The sequence below is a fragment of the Lepidochelys kempii genome, chromosome 10 (assembly GCF_965140285.1).
Source record: "Lepidochelys kempii isolate rLepKem1 chromosome 10, rLepKem1.hap1, whole genome shotgun sequence".
Taxonomy (NCBI): Eukaryota; Metazoa; Chordata; order Testudines; family Cheloniidae; genus Lepidochelys; species Lepidochelys kempii.
Window position 1 is genome coordinate 19,881,157 of NC_136389.1, and position 17,280 is coordinate 19,898,436.

A 17,280-nucleotide genomic window follows, 5' to 3' on the forward strand; every position below is an offset into this window, starting at 1 on the left:
ACATACTGGTTACACAGTTTACATCTTTATGGCGGGCCACGAAATACCTACGAGTCCTGTCCCAGAAAGATAATGCCTGGCAGCACCAGTGCACATTCTAACAGAATGCCTTTCAAAGGTTAGCTCAGTGACCCACAACTGCCCTGGGATGTTGGTAGGCACTGCTGCCTTAACACACATGGAGAAAGCAACACAAAGATTAAGCGACTTCCACAAGCTCACACAGGAGATCTGTGGCAGAGCCAGGAATAGAATTTCAGTTTCTGGGCTTTAGCCATAAAATCCTCCCACCTTTTAACCGGAGGATCCAACCATAGGCAGATGGGGGTACCACAACCAAAGGAAAAACTGAGCCCAAGGTTACTTCCCAATATGTATGGTTTGGACTTTTTATAAGCTACATTTAGAGAAATATTCAAGTGAAATAGTTGTCATCTATGCTGTAGCAGAGAAGTATTTTCCCCTTAAAGCACTAGCTTACAGATCTCTTACAAAAACCCTCCATGTGCTGGGATTCAGCACTTCGATCTGACAGTGGAAACTTGGTTTTCATCCAGTTGTCAGTTCCAATCCCTCTAGAGTGTGGCTCGGGTCACAGAGCTGGTCACAACCTTGTAGCCTCTTTCCAAGAAGTGACCGCAATAGAGTTATAATTAGCAGCTGAAATTTTCACCTTATTTTTTCCAGCTTGCCAGGTAATGGTGCCAGCCACACCAGTTTAAGTGAAGCTCTCATTTCCTCCCTCTCTGCCCTTTCTGGGCCTTCAAACAAACCTGGGACACAGGTTTAATAGCATAGAAACAATCAATGAAGTTACAATGAAGTCAACTAAAAAAGTGTGTTCACCCTCCTTCCCAAAACTAGTTACTTGCTCTTTGCAGAGATGCTGCAACAATCTGTATAGTGGGAGTGCTGTGAGGCACTGAACCAAACTGTAAACCCTGTATATCAGGGGTCTCAAATTCCAATCACCAGGAGGGCCACATGAAGACTCGTACGTTGGCCCAAGGGCCGCATCACCCCCACTCCATCCCCGCCCCTGCCTGCTGGGTGCAGCAGAGGGCTCAGGGCAGAGGCTTGGGGTGCAGGAGGGAGTGCAGTGCAAGGGGCTCGGAGTGTGGCAAGGGGCTCAGAGTGTGGCAAGGGGCTCAGAGTGTGGCAAGGGGCTCAGAGTGTGGCAAGGGGCTCAGAGTGTGGCAAGGGGCTCAGAGTGTGGCAAGGGGCTCAGGGCAGGGGGTTGGGGTCCGGGGTGCAGGAGGGGTTCGGATTCTGGCCCAGCACCGCTTACACCTGGCCCCGTGCCGCTCCACTCCAGGAAGCGGCAGGCACCCTGTCCCTGCAGCCCCAGGCGGAAGGGGAAGAGCAGAGAACTCAGTGAGCTGTTCTTGCCTGTGGATACCTCCCCTGAAGCTCCCATTGGCCACAGTTCCCCGTTCCTGGCCAATGGGAGCTTCAGGGGAGGTAACCACAGGCAAGAACAGCTCACGGAGTTCTCTGCTCCCTCTCCACCCCCCCGTGGTCACAGGGTCACTGCCGCTTTCCGGAGCGGCGCGGGGCCCTCAGCATCACGGGGTTGGCAAATCCAAAGCCCTGTGGGGCCAGATCTGGCCCGGGGCCATAGTTTGCCCACCCCTGGCCTGGAGGGAGGCTGGGGAGGGGACTGGGGGTGGGTGGGGGGGGGTGCAGGGAGCTTGGCGGGCCGCAGGGAAGAATCCCACAGGCTGTATGCGGCCCATGGTCAGCATGTTTGAGACCCCTGCTGTATATAATGGAAACCACTTCAAGCCAGAGGGTGCTGCCACACCCCAAGCACTGCTAGTTCCAGCACGTACGTTTGAATGCTATTGTCTCCTAAATCATACGGATTTTTGATCAACTAAATTTGGAAATGAAAAGAAATAATTAAATCTCACCCTCCCAGTCTTTGCTGTATCAGCCTCTGTAAGTCTCCAAGCATTCTTTTCTGCTGGTGCCTTCTGAAGCTCTGTTGTACTAGTCTGGTTCAAAGACTTCCCTGTTTCTCCACTGTAAGTTGATGAGTTACTGAGTTGTCTGAAAAAACATTTTTAAACAAGCCATCATAACAGGGACCAGTTGTTTACTTGGCAAATGGATTTCAATGACCTAGATCTACAAGTCTGGATACAATCTTACTCTGTGCTTCGCTGAGCCAGACAGAAACCTCCCTAGCAGGAGAATGCATGAGAGAGTGTTCAGCAATAACCCACTTTTCTCTACCTGATTGCACTTCCTTACCACCTGAAGACAAATGCTTCAGAATAAGTACAAAATGATGGACTAACAAGCCAGAGAGGGGTTCTTGCTTGAGCAATCAAACTCAAGCAAGAAAGATTCCTTGATTTAAAATAATCAGCCTTTCTGTATCCTGCCATTGTATTGTGCAGATGCACGGATTCAAGAGTATTCCCATCATCAGCAGGACTGGAAAATTAAATACATTGAATACATTACTCATCAGTCTTCAAAATTTGCAGTCAAACTACTTCCAGAAATGGGCATATTCATCTCTATGATGTTTAAAGGAGAAATGGAATGACTTGTGGGTATCCTGAATTGAAGCTTCCCTACAAAATGCAAACCCATGCATGGAACAGGCTCAGATTTTCATGGGATATTCAATTTTTGCTGGCACGTGAACTTCCTTAGCGCAAGGCTTACACTACGGAACAACAAAACAACCTTAGATGTTCTCTTTGGGAAGCATGAAGGAGAGAGACTATTTTCCAGGTCTTTGCTCAGGTCAAAAGACATTGAGTTTCCTTAAATGATTAAAAATCTTAATTCTCATGAAGAGCAGAAATACTGTACTTTGCACAGTAAAAGTAGGCTGCAAACTGTCCAGCATAAAGCAGAAGTAAAAGACTAAGGGCTTGTCTAGGTGAAGAGAAAGTGCACAGAACACTGGGCTGTAAATGTACAACATACTAGCGTGCTGCGCACTAACAGTTCCCTTGTGCACTTTGACCTACTCTACTTTGAAACAACTACACACCTACGTATCGGTTTTCCTGTTGCTTCATTTGCGAGAACACCATTTTCCATATGCTTTCCTTCTTTCACAGTTGGGCTGTTTGCATCTGTAGGAAAAGCAAAAATGAACAAAGTTGGCCTCAGCTAGAGAAGTCATAGTCAAAACCCAGTCAAATATTTCACACCAAAATTGCACCCAAAGGGGAGAACACAATTAAGCAATTAATACTCAATATGATAATTACTTCTAATAGGTTTTAACAATCATACTTTTTAGCACTAGTTTGAATCTTAATCTTATGAGCAAATGCAAAGACAACAGAATATTATGCTCCTTTCCCTACTCAATGCACACTAATTTTAATAGTTTGAAATAGAGTTAAGAGAAGTGTTTGACACTAAAGCACACATCAACTTCATAGTACAGTACATGCTAGGGCTAATTCAGAGGATGCTCTAAGCTTTTTCTACTCTTCAAGAATTCGTGCTTTGACTATTCATAAAAAGGCAAAAAGTTACTATTTTAGAGCAAGCCAGAAATAACACAAAAGCTTTTTCTGGATTTTTAGTGCAGAGGTAGAAGATACATTCAGAATAACTTGGAGAATGCTAGCTTTCCTTCAGCACCCTAAAACACCACACACACTACACAGCAGGCAACAAATTTTCCAGCAGGATTAATCAAGTACATGCTACTGAGGCTGAGTAACTAGAAAGGCATTTCTATAAATCTAACATTAAGCAAAAAATAGATGTTCAGTTCCCCCTTAATACATCTATATATATCCATTCTATTAAGAAGAGGCAGTATTGCATTTAGGCAAGTTAACCCGAAACTCTTAGAAAACCAACTCAAAATTTGAAGTTTATGTAGCTTGTGAAACAGTAAAGATAAACAACAAGAATTAATTTCAAAGCTTTCTTTGGGATTCTTTAATGAAACTCTATGAAACAGTGTCTAGTGTGGCTATTAGCTCCTGACATTTATATTTCACCATTTTCCACACACAAATCAAACAACTTTTTTCCCTTAAAGAAGTACCTTCTCTTAGTCTGGGCAATAATGTTTCCATGTATGCAGGGCTGTTCAGTGTTTAACCCAGAAGGAATTCTGCACACACACATTCTTAAAGAGGCTGAATACAGCCAAAAATAGTCAGTTTGTACCTATTAGGGGAAAAAAAGCATTTAACAGGGAGACAATTATTTAGACCTAAAAATGTTTGCTTTGTTAAAAATGAAAATGTTAACTGTTTCCATGAACTATTTTTCTGAACAACAAACAGCTAACTCCACTGAATCGCAGCTGTTTGACTTATGGCATTCTCTACTGCGTTTGCAAATGAAACACTGACACATTGTGCTAACGCCAGAAAGTCAGAAAGCTAAACTGATTGGTGCTGTTTCACTGTCCATCATGAGTGAAGTGCAAACAGTGAATAAAACAGCATAAATGAAAACTTTACAGTATTAAAACTAAGAAATTTACAAATGACGTTTTTAAAAGTGAGAAAATATTTTAAGTTTTTGGGTTTTACCCAGACAGTATTTTTTTAGGAGAACTTCAAGCATTCAAAATTCCTTTCAATTGCAAACACTGAATTTAATGGCAACCCTTATTCCACTTTAAAAAAGCCCACAGCTCCCAAACAGCTCTTCAAAGTCCGATTTAATTTTGTACACAATAAATATTTCTGCGCATGTTGAATACAGTATTTGAGAAACAAGGAAAGCTCTCAGAAGTATAATTAATCTGGCACCATACCAGTGAGGATGCAAACTCACGAACAACTATCCTTATTTCATGTCTTAGTCACCACTGAAGAATTCCTTTTCAAATCATAAGGTCATATAGTTAGAACACTAAACAGGCATTAGAGAAAGGAAATGAAGGAATCATTAACGCACCAATCCTGCAAACTCTCATGCATGTTAGTGGTCTCGTTTAATTCCATGTGATTACTCACATGCATAAACATTTGCAAGATTGGGCCCTCAATTTCTCTATTCCTGACAGGTTTGATGTTTAAGAGACAAGACCCATCTCACCCTGTCAATGGGATATTCAATAAGGATTTCCATCTTTCATATTTATTTTCCCACCCTGCCAAAAGATTAGGCTGCACTGAAATAAACTTAAAAACCTAATAGTAAAAGTTTAAGACTTTTTACAGTGTTTACTCTCACCAGATCTAGAAACATACCAATCTTCCTCATTGTGAAATGGACTAAGAGGGGCCATTAACATCTGGAAGGGGGTATTGTAATGAATATTTCGAGTTTAAACGTATACACTGACTTTTCCAAAACCATGCACATCTTTTATAGCACAGTCAACTATTTCCACTATCTACATGCAGAAAAGCACCTGAGCAAACCAACACAAACCTTCCTTGTCTTCTCCTGTCTTTGGATCTGTGTTCAGGATTGGGGGGGGGGAGGGAGAGGGAGAAAGGGGGAAGAAGGTGATGAAACAGTTAAAGGCTATAAAATAAGACTCAGACAAACCTTCTCCTTTCTTTGCAGCTGTATATTAATGGAAGCAAGAAGAGAATGGTAAAAAGAGTGGGATTTAAAAAAAATAAAATGATTACTTGCTATGAAAGTTTACTAAAACAGCTGCCCTGCCCCCAACCTTCCAAAATTAGTTGCAGGCTTATAAAGAAAAATTCAGAGTTAATGCTGGAGCCCTTCATAAATATGTTGAGATGAAAGCATGAGACATTTATGCTATTCTAAGTCAAGTTGGGTGGAAGGAACAGGTGAAGAGGTTAGACTAATGGGTAGCCCAATTACTGCACCAACAGAGGAGCAGGAAACAGGTAAATTGGAAAGAAACTATGGGAGGGTGGACGGAAAGCTGTGTAAGGCTGAGACAGCATTAAGACAACATGGGAGGACAGGCAGCCAAACTGAGCTTTGGAGGTGGCAGACAAGTACTAAGGCCTCGGGAGTTTAGAACACTTATTTATATAGTGGTGACTCCTTTTTGTTAGTTTCCATAGACCTATACAGTCTGCCTATGTGACTACAGATAGAGATACACAGTAATTTGACTTTAGAAATGAAGACTTCTCGTTTATATGGCCCTGTTAATTTACATTAGTCCATGTGAACTAGGTAGAGAGAGCAATACCTCCATTTTATGGATAGGGAAAAATTAAAGCAGAGATAAAGAGATTTGCCCAAAACTAAAGGACAAATAGTGATCAAACACTATGATACTACATTGCACTAGCAAACACCACAAAGGTGCCCCATGTGCATCTGGGTCATAGTAATTAAGAAGAATTACATGCAGTGATGGCAAATCAGTGCAGCATACTAAAAATACTGGATTTCTTTCCAAAACAAGATACCCAACACACCAGTGGGAAAAGACTTTCCAACAAAAGCAAGGGCATACTTGTCAAGCACGTTTACATGTACAAAGCCTTCAAAAAAGAAAAAAAAAACTGCCTAGGTGAGCTGACAAAGGCTAGAACCAGCAACTTACAGGAAATACCTGTTCAAATTGCAAAGTATTAAATTTTATTGAGACTACAAAAGAAAAAGACAGATTAATCCTTCTCTTTGAAGTCTGCTCATACATTGAAGTCTGTATCAGCTATCCTTTAAATAAGAGTACATCTAGCTGCTTAAACTTAAAGTATTATTTCTTTAATTCTATACAGTGTGCAAGTTAACCATATTTCTTCTATTGTAAAGGCTTCTCTGTGGCACTTGACCCAGTGGTAGGTGAGAACCTCACAATCTTTACTTTGCCCCACAGCTCTCCCAGCATGAGAGAATGGGAATTGAGACAGAGATTAAGTGACGTGCCCAAAATCATACTGTGACAGGGACAGAAGACCGATCTTCACAGTCTCGGCTCAGCGCGTTAGCCAGAGGATCATACCTCCCCCAGAACGCCAGTGCCTACAAAAGGTCCAGTGGAACTAGGGTTGCCAACTTTCTAATTGCACAAAAGTGAGCACCCTTGCCACGCCCCTGCCCCACCCCTTCAAGGTCCTGCCCCTTCTCTGAGGCCCCACACCCTGCTCACTCCATCCCCACTCCTTCTGTCACTCGCTCTCCCCCACCCTCACTCACTCATTCATTTTCAGTGGGCTGGGGCAGAGGAGGGGGGTGAGGGCTCCGGCTGCGGGTGCGGGCTCTGTGGTGGAGCCAGAAATGAGGGGTTCAAGATGCAGGAGGGGGCTCTGAGCTGGTGCAGGGGGTTGGGGTGCGGGCTCTGGGATGGGGCTGGGGATGAGGGACTTGGGGTACAGGAAGGGGCTCTAGGCTGGGAGATGAAGCTGAGGGGTTCAGGGTGTGGGAGATGGCTCAGGGCTGAGGCATACAGTTGGGGCATGGGATGGGGTTCAGGGTGTGGGAGGGGGCTCAGGGCTGGGGCAAGGAGTTGGGATGTGGAAGGAGAGTGTGGGATGCAAGCTCTGGGAGGGAGTTTTGGTGCAGGAGGGGGCTCAGGGCTGGGGCAAGGAGTTAGGGTATGGGACAGTTGTGGGCTCCGGGTAGCACTTGACTCGGGGGGGGGGGGGGGGAGGGCGCCTCCCTGGAAGCGGCGACTTGTCCCTCTGCTCCTAGGCCTAGGGATGGCCAGGTGGCTCTGCGCAGTGTGTGCTGCCTCTGCCCACAGGCGCCACTCCCGCAGCTCCCACTGGCTGTGGTTCCCAGTCAAGGGGAGCTGCAGAGCTGGCACACAGGGCAGGGGCAGCGTGCAGAAATCCACAGGCCATTCCTCTGCCTGGGAACCAGAAGGACACATCACCACTTCTGGGAGGCACGCGAAGCCAGGTGAGGAGGCTGCCAGCCCTGCCAACCAGACTTAACAGCTCGGTCAGTGGCACTGACTCTGAGTGGTACTGACCGGATGTTCTAGTCAAAAACCGGACACCTGGCAAACCTAAATGGAGCAGATTCAACAAGCACATTCAGAAGACAAGCTGAGCTCTTCTACGCATTAATACATGCTCTCACCAAGGAGGCACATTCTGCTCTGCTTTCTCCAATAATCAGAGGGGCACTGTCATAGCTTTCTACGGGCTGGGAAGGACAGGGCCTAAATAGGGCAACTCTGCTTCCTACCTTACAGACCCTCTCACCTGATCTCACTCTCCACCCTGTTCCCAAGTCACTCTCTTTTTCAGCCTCTCTTCACCTGTCATTCCCTTCCCACTCACCTCTCCCATTGCCAGAAAGGGGATGCATGCACTGCACTTCCTTCTCCTGGCCCATGGTAGAGTGCAGAAAACTACTCTCACTTCTCTCCTGGCTGAGAGAACAGGCAGCAAGTCAGTACAGCTCTACTGCTTCTCTGACAGCTTCTTTCATGTTCTGTGGTTCAGTGCACTGCTCATATTCTACTGGTAATGTTCAGGCAGGATGAGGATTAGAGCTCCAAGCACCCATGCAGGACTCCAGGTGACAGTGTGAATTACGCAAAAAACAGCAAGAGCAATCCACTTCCTGCAAAACCTGCCATTTGTGAGCATCAGCAGAAGGTGCATGCCAAAGAACACGTCCTATGTGCACACAGAGGGAATATCAGCAGAACACCAGCCAAGCACACTAAATACACTGCTTGTATTTGAGCATTAACGCAGGGAACAGAGCCAGAAAACAATTTGAGCAGGTCTTGTAAGAAATCAGACTGGGAGGCCTAGATCCTTCTTCTGAGATTTGCAGACAAGGTGCAATACTAGAAAGTTACAAAGATTCCCCACGTTCTCTAAGTGTGGAAGCAGCTGTGTTGTAACAGGAAGCGCCGGGAAAAGAAACAGCTGCTCTTTCCTGCTCTCAGATTAAGTAAGGTCCTATTTACGTGCGGGACTCACCAGCTGTGTGGATAAGAAGTCAGAGATTCCACGACTTTTAGAAATAAACAGGTGCCCAGCCTTAGACTGACTTCAGAGCTGTATTGGACAATCTGAAAGGATTAACGATTGGGCTTCCACAGGAGATTATTCTACAGCCCAACGGACCTCACCTGTTATGCTGAATATTGAATACCTGGTTTTCAATTCTACCAGCCAATCATGGATACCTTCATGAAACAAGGATCCCTGACTATTTTGATCTACCATGGGGAAGGAAAGGCACTTGAGGAAGTATGCTACCACAAACCCACTAGCAAGCAGCACATCATTTTAGCTCAGTGGAGTTTCTTTGTAAACTTACCTCCATTCTCCACATCCTGGTCAGCGTTCGCATATGTACGAAGAAACTCGGCAAAGGCCCCGTCTTGCTTTAGCAGCTCTTGGTAAGATCCCATCTCAGATATTTTACCATCAGTCATCACTATAATTGTATCCATGAGAGGGAGATAACTGACCCCATGGGTTACCAAAACCCGAGTCTAGATTTAAAAATATAATATATTATATATATTTTGAGCACAAGGCTCTCTTTAAACAGTAACTAAGTGTTAAATTCTTGCAGTAAGTGATGCACATCAGATTTTAATTATGTGCATAAGGACACACGCAACAGGCACATGGTAATTTTTAGAAAAAATTAGTTCTCGTTTTTTAATTGTTGTTTTCTCCAGCTGACCTACATCTTAGGCCTTTGGAGTCACTGAACTCTCTCATAATACTTTGCATGGATGCTACTGTATCTTTCATCAGAGAGGCTCAAAGCACTTAATAAACACTAAGCCCAGATTTTTAAAGCTATTGCTCTGCTCAGTATTCCAACATCTCACATAGGAGCATGTTTCTCATTTTCAAAAGTGACTTAGGCACCTAAGTTTCACTGAAAGTCACTGGGACTTAGGCACATAAGCACCTAAGTCACTTTTGAAAGTAAGGCTTAGGCATTGCTATGCTGAACTGAGTAGCACCTAAATACTTTTAAATATCTGGGCCTACATCTTCACCTCTCTTCACTTGACAAATGAGTAAAGCAAGGTCAGAGGTTTCATGTGACTTTCACAAGATCATGTAACAAGTCAGATCCAACTGGAAATAGAACTGAGGAATAAAAATGATGATAACCAGGAAGTAAAATGGATGAAATTGTTTGAAAGGAGCTTTCTAGTTCTTGGACACTTTTGAACCAACCTTAAAAATCACAGAAAGGATCATTCCACAGAAAAGTCACCCCGATCCAAAGCATCATTTAAAAATACCTACTTTGTTTTTCAGGATTCCCTTTGGTCCAATAACTTTGTCAAAAATATGCTTCCCAACATGGGCATCAACAGCAGATAAAGGATCATCAAATAAATAGACATCGGTGTTACAGTAAACTGCCCGAGCAAGGCTGACTCTCTGCTTCTGTCCTCCAGAGAGATTCACGCCCTGGAGAGGAAGGTAATGAAGTGCTGTTAGGTTTTATAGTAAAATACATTGTTTCAGTTTGTGAAGGAGGGTAAAAGTCATAGAAGGCTTCTGTGAAGGCATTAGAGGAGCTTCAGCTTCATGATAAACATACCAAATATTAGACATTATTTCAGTAGCTTAATAGTGTTTAAAATCACGGGCTAATGCCTCCTTTTCTGATATGTCTGGAAAATCTAGACATTAATTAAGGTCTGTCCAGGCCTCTAAACACGTGGAACACCATAGAGTGGCACGGACCATATCTATCGGTCTCTAGAATACCTCTCACAAGAGGGAAGAAGTTCCAGATAGGGACTTTTGACACCACTGTAATACAATCATCTCTACTGCATGTCCTGTAACTTGTTACATTCACAGGAGTTCCATGAATTAAAGTGGGAGTTTTGTGAATGGAATGCACCTCCTACATTTTGCCCAGAGCTCGGAAAGCATTTTAAACATGATTGTAGTTAGTTTTCTTACTAAGATGGGAAGCCACTTCAGTGCTGTACTGATAAACAAGCATTTAGTATCCATGATGAAAAGAGGAGTTCTTGATTGTATAGGAACTATTTCATATTACAAGTGAAAAATGGAATGCTTAATAAATATACTCTGAAAAATAATCCATTTGCAAACTCAGTTCTGTAGTTATCATGAGAGCAAGCCAAAGCACGACTAGCCCTAGGTTTTGCAAGGGCCTTATTCAGAGACAGAAGTGCAGAATTCCTGTTTAAAAATCCTCTCCTCTGTGGTCTGGCACTCTATCTTGCAAAATTAGCGACAGATCACGTACACTCCATAATCTGGAACTATTTGGTCAGCCCACACCAGAACTGTGAGCCCTATGCACTCTCCTTAGACACTGTATACTCCCAGGATGCACCAGTGTGGGAGCGCCTTCTGTACACCTTACAAAGCATGCAGGCGCCTTCCCTCCACCGCTGTATGCTTTGCATGGTGTGCAGGGGCTTAGGTAAGGGCTTTTCAAGGGCTCTCCTCCTGTTTCCCCATTGACAAACAGCCCAATTCACCTAGCTGCCTGCTCCTTTCAGGTGAGGGGTGGCTGTACTTGGATGAGTGCTTAGCTTAGTTTGGTTGGAAAGTGGATTTGTACGGGCACCAGGGGCCTTTGGGGCCAATGAGACAGCTGCTGGAAAGAGTCTGCCCAGTGAAACATCAAGCTGTCTTTCTTAGCAAGTCCACAACTATGGTCACTCCAGGCGAATTGCATAGGTGGCCTCAGTCCCTGTTAACATATGTTTACACATTTTTCAACACTTAATTAAATTTGTGCTAAGGGTCAGTACTCTGAAAATCAGAACCAGTTTTCACAGGAACATGCAGCAACGAGGGTGATTTCCGTACTGTTCGTCAAGGTTCAGCTCTTGGACTGCTTAATAATAATAATAATGAAAATCCTTGCAACTACATCAATCTATTAATGGGGACAGGCTCTCTTCCCCAGCTCTCCTAGCATTCTAAAAGCACCACTTTTGCTCAACCTTGAGAGAGAGAGAAAAAAAACCCAAAAACCCAAAACCCACTTTCAGGTGGAGACCCGGTCTGGAAGATTTCTGCCCAAAAGGTTTTCAAGTTCTGTACAATTCTAAACAGGGAGTTAGAATGGAAAGTATGTGTCTTTAACTCCAATGACTGCATCCATTCGGATGCAGGGGTGTATCTCAATACCTTTTCCCCTATTTCTGTTCTGTCTCCCGAAGGAAGAATCTCTATGTCAGGTAGAAGTGCACAAGCCTCAATTACACGTTTATAGTGGCTCTCTTTCATCTCCCTCCCAAAGATAATATTGTCCTTCAGAGCTGCATTCTGTATCCAGGCTTGTTGAGGAACATAGGCAACTGAGCCCTATAAGAAACAAAAGTCAGCTATTCAGATTTCACTCTATTTAAACATCTTAGACATACTCAAAGCACCATGCAAACAATAATCTACGCTCAACACCCTTGTAAGATATGTATGAGGCCCATCGTACAATTGGGCAAACAGCGATAGTGTATGTTTTATAGTGCAGCTGGGAGTGTGCTTCCCAGTGCAGGCAAATAGATAGGCTAGCTAAAGAGAGCTAGCCTGCTAAAACAGCATGTGGCTGTGGCAGCTTTGGTTATCCATGCCCTCTCTTCCATGTAATCATGTTACAAGTATGTTTTGGGGTATGGTCTTCAAATGGAAGACACTTCCCCCCCCAACATCCACCTTGCTGAATTCTCCATCCAAACACACGTGCTCTATAGAAGTAGAGAGTGCTAAAAAGTAGGGCTGTGGCGTGATTTAAAAAAATCAAAATAAAAAACCACAATTTTATTTAAAAAAAAAAATCATGGTTAAACAATAGAATACCATTGATTTAAATATTTTTGGATGTTTTGTAATTTTCACTTATAACAGACTACAGAGTGTACAGCGCTCACTTTATATTTATTTTTGGATTACAAGTATTTGCACTGTAAAAAACCAAAATAGTATTTCAGTTCACCTCATACAAGTACTATGGTGCAATCTCGAACCTGAGAGTTGAACATAGACATGTAGAATTATGTAAAAAAACTGCATTCAGAAATAAAACAATGTAAAATTTTCGACCTTGCAATTCCACTCAGTCCTACTTCTTGTTCAGCCAGTCACTCAGAACAAACAAGTTTGTTTACATTTGCAGGAGATAATGCTGCCCGCTTCATATTTACAATGTCACCTGAAAGTGAGAACCGGTGTTCTAATGGCACTTTTGTACCTGGTGTCGCAAGATATTTACATGCCAGATGCTCTGAAGATTCGTATGCCCTTCACGCTTCAACCACCATTCCAGAGGACATGCGTCCATGCTGATGACAGGTTCTGCTTGATGACTATCCAAAGCAGTGCAGACCGACGCATGTTCATTTTCGTTATCTGAGTCAGATGCCACCAGCAGAAGGTTGATTTTCCTTTTTTGGTGGTTCGGGTTCTGTAGTTTCTGCATTCCTCTTTTAAGGCTTCTGAAAGCATGCTCCACACCTCATCCCTCTCAGATTTTGACAGCCCTTCAACTTCTTAAACCTTGGGTCAAGTGCTGTAGCTGTCTTTAGAAATCTCACACTGGTACCTTCTTTGCATTTTGTCAAATCTGCAGTGAAAGTGTTCTTAACATAAACAATATGTGCTGGGTCATCATCCGAGTCTGCTATAACATGAAATATACGGCAGAATGCGGATAAAGCAGAGGATATACAATTCTCCCCAAGGAGTTCAGTGTCAAATTTAAATTAATTCATTTTTTTTTAAATGAACATCATCAGCATGGAAGTATTTCTTCTGGAATGGTGGCCAAAGCATGAAGGGGAATACAAATGTTTAGCATATCTAGCATGTAAATACCTTGCAACGCTGGCTACAAAAGTGCCTTGCACATGCCTGTTCTCACTTTCTGGTGACACTGTAAATAAGGAGAAGGCAGCATTAGGTCCTGTAAATGTAAACAAACTTGTTCGTCTTAGCAATTGGCTGAACAAGGAGGAGGACTGAGTGGACTTATAGGCTCTGAAGTTTTACTTTTAGTTTTTAGTTACATTGTTGCAGTTATGTAAGAACAAAATCTACATTTGTAAATTGCACTTCCATGACAGAGATTGCACTACAGTACTTGTATGAGATGAATTTTGATTTAGTTGGGGTTAGTCCTGCTTTGAACAGGGGTTGGACTAGACCTCCAGAGGTCTCTTCCAACCCTAATCATCTGTGATTCTATGAATTGAAAAATACTATTTCTTTTGTTTATCATTTTACAGGGCAAATATTTGTAATCAAAAATATACACTCTGATTTGAATTGCAACACAGAATACAATATATATGAAAATGTAGAAGAACATCCAAAATATTTAATAAATTTCAATTGGTATTCTGTTTAACTATGTGATTAAAACTGCGATTAATCGTGCTTAATTTTTTTTTGAGTTAATCATGTGAGTTAACTGCGATTAATCGACAGCCCTACTAAAAAGGCAGTCAGGCTCATATCTTGACTAAGAATGCTTCAGAAATGCATGTCACTGCTGAATTATTAAATGAAAGATTGGAGTATTTCTCCCCATCACATACAACAAGCTGTAAGGAAAAAGATGGCTTGTATTGAATATATTTTGTTAAAAAAAAGGGGAGAAGAGGAGAGAGGGGAATGGGGGTTGCAACATGAGAATTCATGTCTTGTCCACTTTGTTTTTCCAGGAAGATTCAAAGGATGACAGAATTAATAAGACTACATCATAGGCACAAAGGAAATGAAAGTCAAAAAAAATTAAGAGGGGAAGTGATTTTTTTCAGATAATTTAAGAACTTTGGATTTTTCAACTGAAATCTGTATTAAGAACAAATTTACAGCTGAAAAAAGGTCTTTGTAAGAGATTCAACCCTGCCCTCTCCCTTTCAGTTTAGGGCTGAGAGTGCTTCCAAATAATTTCTCTAGGTCCTCCACAAAGACCCCCTGCAAAAACAGGAACAAAGTTTTATATTCCCGATATTTCTATGATAAAAACAAAATGTTAAATACCATGCACACTTTCAGGCCTCTATGTACATCATAATGCAGCACAAGCACAATTCCTCCCCCCACACGCATAAAAAAAACTTGTTAATTTGAGAGGCTCCCCCCCTCCCCAAGCTATGGAAGTATCATCACTTCAGAAGTGCCCACAAACAGAACTGTTATCCAGACATTCCTACCTTGACAGCCACATATCCTTCCCTCTTGTCCATCTCTCCTAGAAGGGCGGACAACAATGAAGACTTTCCACAGCCAACCTGTCCAACAATGGCAATCAGGGAGCCTTCAGGGACAGTGAAACTAATGCTGAAATAAATCACACACAGTTCAGCCTCCCTTGGTACAATACCACACACAAATAATGGTGAGCATTTTATTGTAGTATCAAATACAGAGAAACACCAGATACAATCAGAACACCCACTCTATAGCTGCTGACAATTGCAATAGTTCATTGATTCTTTAACAAGAACGTGAGTCTGAGAATTCAACCTTCTATATGCAGACCTCTGCTTATACATAAACAATCATATAGTCTCAGTATGTGATCAGTCCTCCAAAAAGCAGCTGCCAAGACCATCCTTCTTGCCGACCAGTCTGATACTCTCACCCTTTCTTGAAACTCTCTGCACCAGCTTTGCCTCATATTGTCTATACAGCACTATAAATATGCATGGTGTTTTATAAACACCAGACAATGTCTGTGTCCTAGAAAATATATGATAAAGAACAAGCGTAATTAAGGGAGAGGATAGGGAGAAGGGAAGGCTTCCAGCAGTAACATCCTGCAGGTCCATTGGTTAGCACAGTGTGCATCCTGAGGATTTTGTAAAGTTCCTCTCCTACCCATCCCCAGTACTCGAAAGAAGAGGGCTATAGATAAAATGTTTAAGGGGGAGACTTGGAGGATAGGGTGGAAGCATGGCAGGGAAGCAGATATAGGTATAAGGAGCCCCATGGTTGAAGTCATAAAACAAGAAGGGCTCGTTAGTTGTGCAGCTTGTACTAATTACAAACCATTCTCATCACTTTGAGCCTCCGGAGAACTCTGCTCCTACCTCCATCTTCTCTTATTCTCTTCCTCTACCCTAGCCCTGCACATGCTCTACACCAGATTTTCTCCTGGCTATTCCTTTTGACTCCTTACCCCACTAATAACTTGGTCTTCTTTCATACCAACCTGTATGCTTGAAAGAGACTCCTAATTAGAGGATGCAAAAGCTCCATTCCCATTCAACAGTCTCTCTCTCCTCATGCCCCCCCTCCCCTCCAAACCCACACACCTTATAAAGCATGAAACATCCTATCTATGTCTAAGTGAAATGGGTTTGTATTGCTGTTCCTTCAAGGTTGTAAACTGTTTGGAGCACAGAGTTCCCATTATAGCAGAGCTTATTTATTGTGCAGTGATGCACACACTTCAAGCTCTACAGAAATAATTAAAGTGATAAAGATTTAGTGCAATTATAAGCCAGAACTAATTAGGATACCAATTCTTACTCGTTCAGTGAGGGAGGATCATTTCTTGACCAACTAAATGTTGCATTCTTCACAATAATGCTTCCTCCAGCTAGCAAATAATGAAAAAAAAATTATGTTTAGATGCAGGCCAATAAGGAAACAGTTGTATGATGTACACTGCACTGTGCCATGGGAAGTAAATCCAGACACAGAGAGAGAGAGAGAGAGAGAGAGAGAGAGGCAGGTCCAATGCTATTTTAGGAACAGAACTCCAGCACTCTGTTTTCGTTAATAGCTCACGCTCCATTTTTGACTGATTCTACAAACAGGGCTGGGGTTTTCAAGTTACAATCATTTGCTGGTCATAGTACAGGTATAGCAAGAATATCAAAATACTACCTTGATACTCAACTGACAGGACTTTGAATACACACAGGGTGTCAAGCTGCTTCCTTTTCCAAGAAATTAGATTTTACTATTTACTCCTTTTAGCACTATAAAGCCAACAAAGAATCCAGTTGAGGAAGCTGGATTCTATTCGGACATGCAATTCAAAGGAAGCACTAAAGGCTGAGTTAACAAAACTGACATTAGAAAAAGCAGCCCTAACTTTTAAACGGAGCAATTTGTCTGTTCCTACAATGCCACATTGCACATTCACTTTTCAGACTTTAGAGCAGTGGTCACCGACTGGTCAATCCTGGGGACTCTCCCAGTTGATCGCAATCTACAGCGGTGCAACTAAGGCAGGCTCCCTGTCTGCCCTGGCCCGACGCTGCTCCCGGAAGCGGCCACTGCGGCCTTGTGGCATCTTAGCATGCTGCTTCTGCCTGCAAGCACCGCCCTCTGCAGCTCCCATTGGCAGGGAACAGGGAACTGTGGCCAATGGGAGCTAAGGGGCCTGAGGTAAGTGCCGCTCAGCGAGAGGCTGCATCCCGACCCCCAGCCCCCTCCCAGAGCCAGA

General features: G+C 43.0%; 1 protein-coding gene across 4 annotated transcripts in view; it reads right to left on the bottom strand.

Annotated features, from left to right (window-relative positions):
* Positions 1-17,280, bottom strand: part of LOC140918296 (multidrug resistance-associated protein 1) — a 113,191-nt gene that overhangs the window by 19,031 nt on the left and 76,880 nt on the right. The window contains exons 15-22 of one of the 4 annotated variants that reach the window (XM_073362332.1): positions 16,356-16,425; positions 15,035-15,161; positions 12,009-12,185; positions 10,128-10,295; positions 9,172-9,349; positions 5,500-5,517; positions 3,014-3,098; positions 1,914-2,052 (exon numbers count right to left, since the gene is read on the bottom strand). In XM_073362332.1, the coding sequence (XP_073218433.1) occupies positions 1,914-2,052; positions 3,014-3,098; positions 5,500-5,517; positions 9,172-9,349; positions 10,128-10,295; positions 12,009-12,185; positions 15,035-15,161; positions 16,356-16,425 (962 nt within the window). Of the gene's footprint in view, positions 1-1,913; positions 2,053-3,013; positions 3,099-4,033; positions 4,153-5,499; positions 5,518-9,171; positions 9,350-10,127; positions 10,296-12,008; positions 12,186-13,089; positions 13,644-15,034; positions 15,162-16,355; positions 16,426-17,280 lie in introns of those variants that run through there. The other 3 variants (XM_073362333.1, XM_073362334.1, XM_073362335.1) reach the window with 3 other exon arrangements.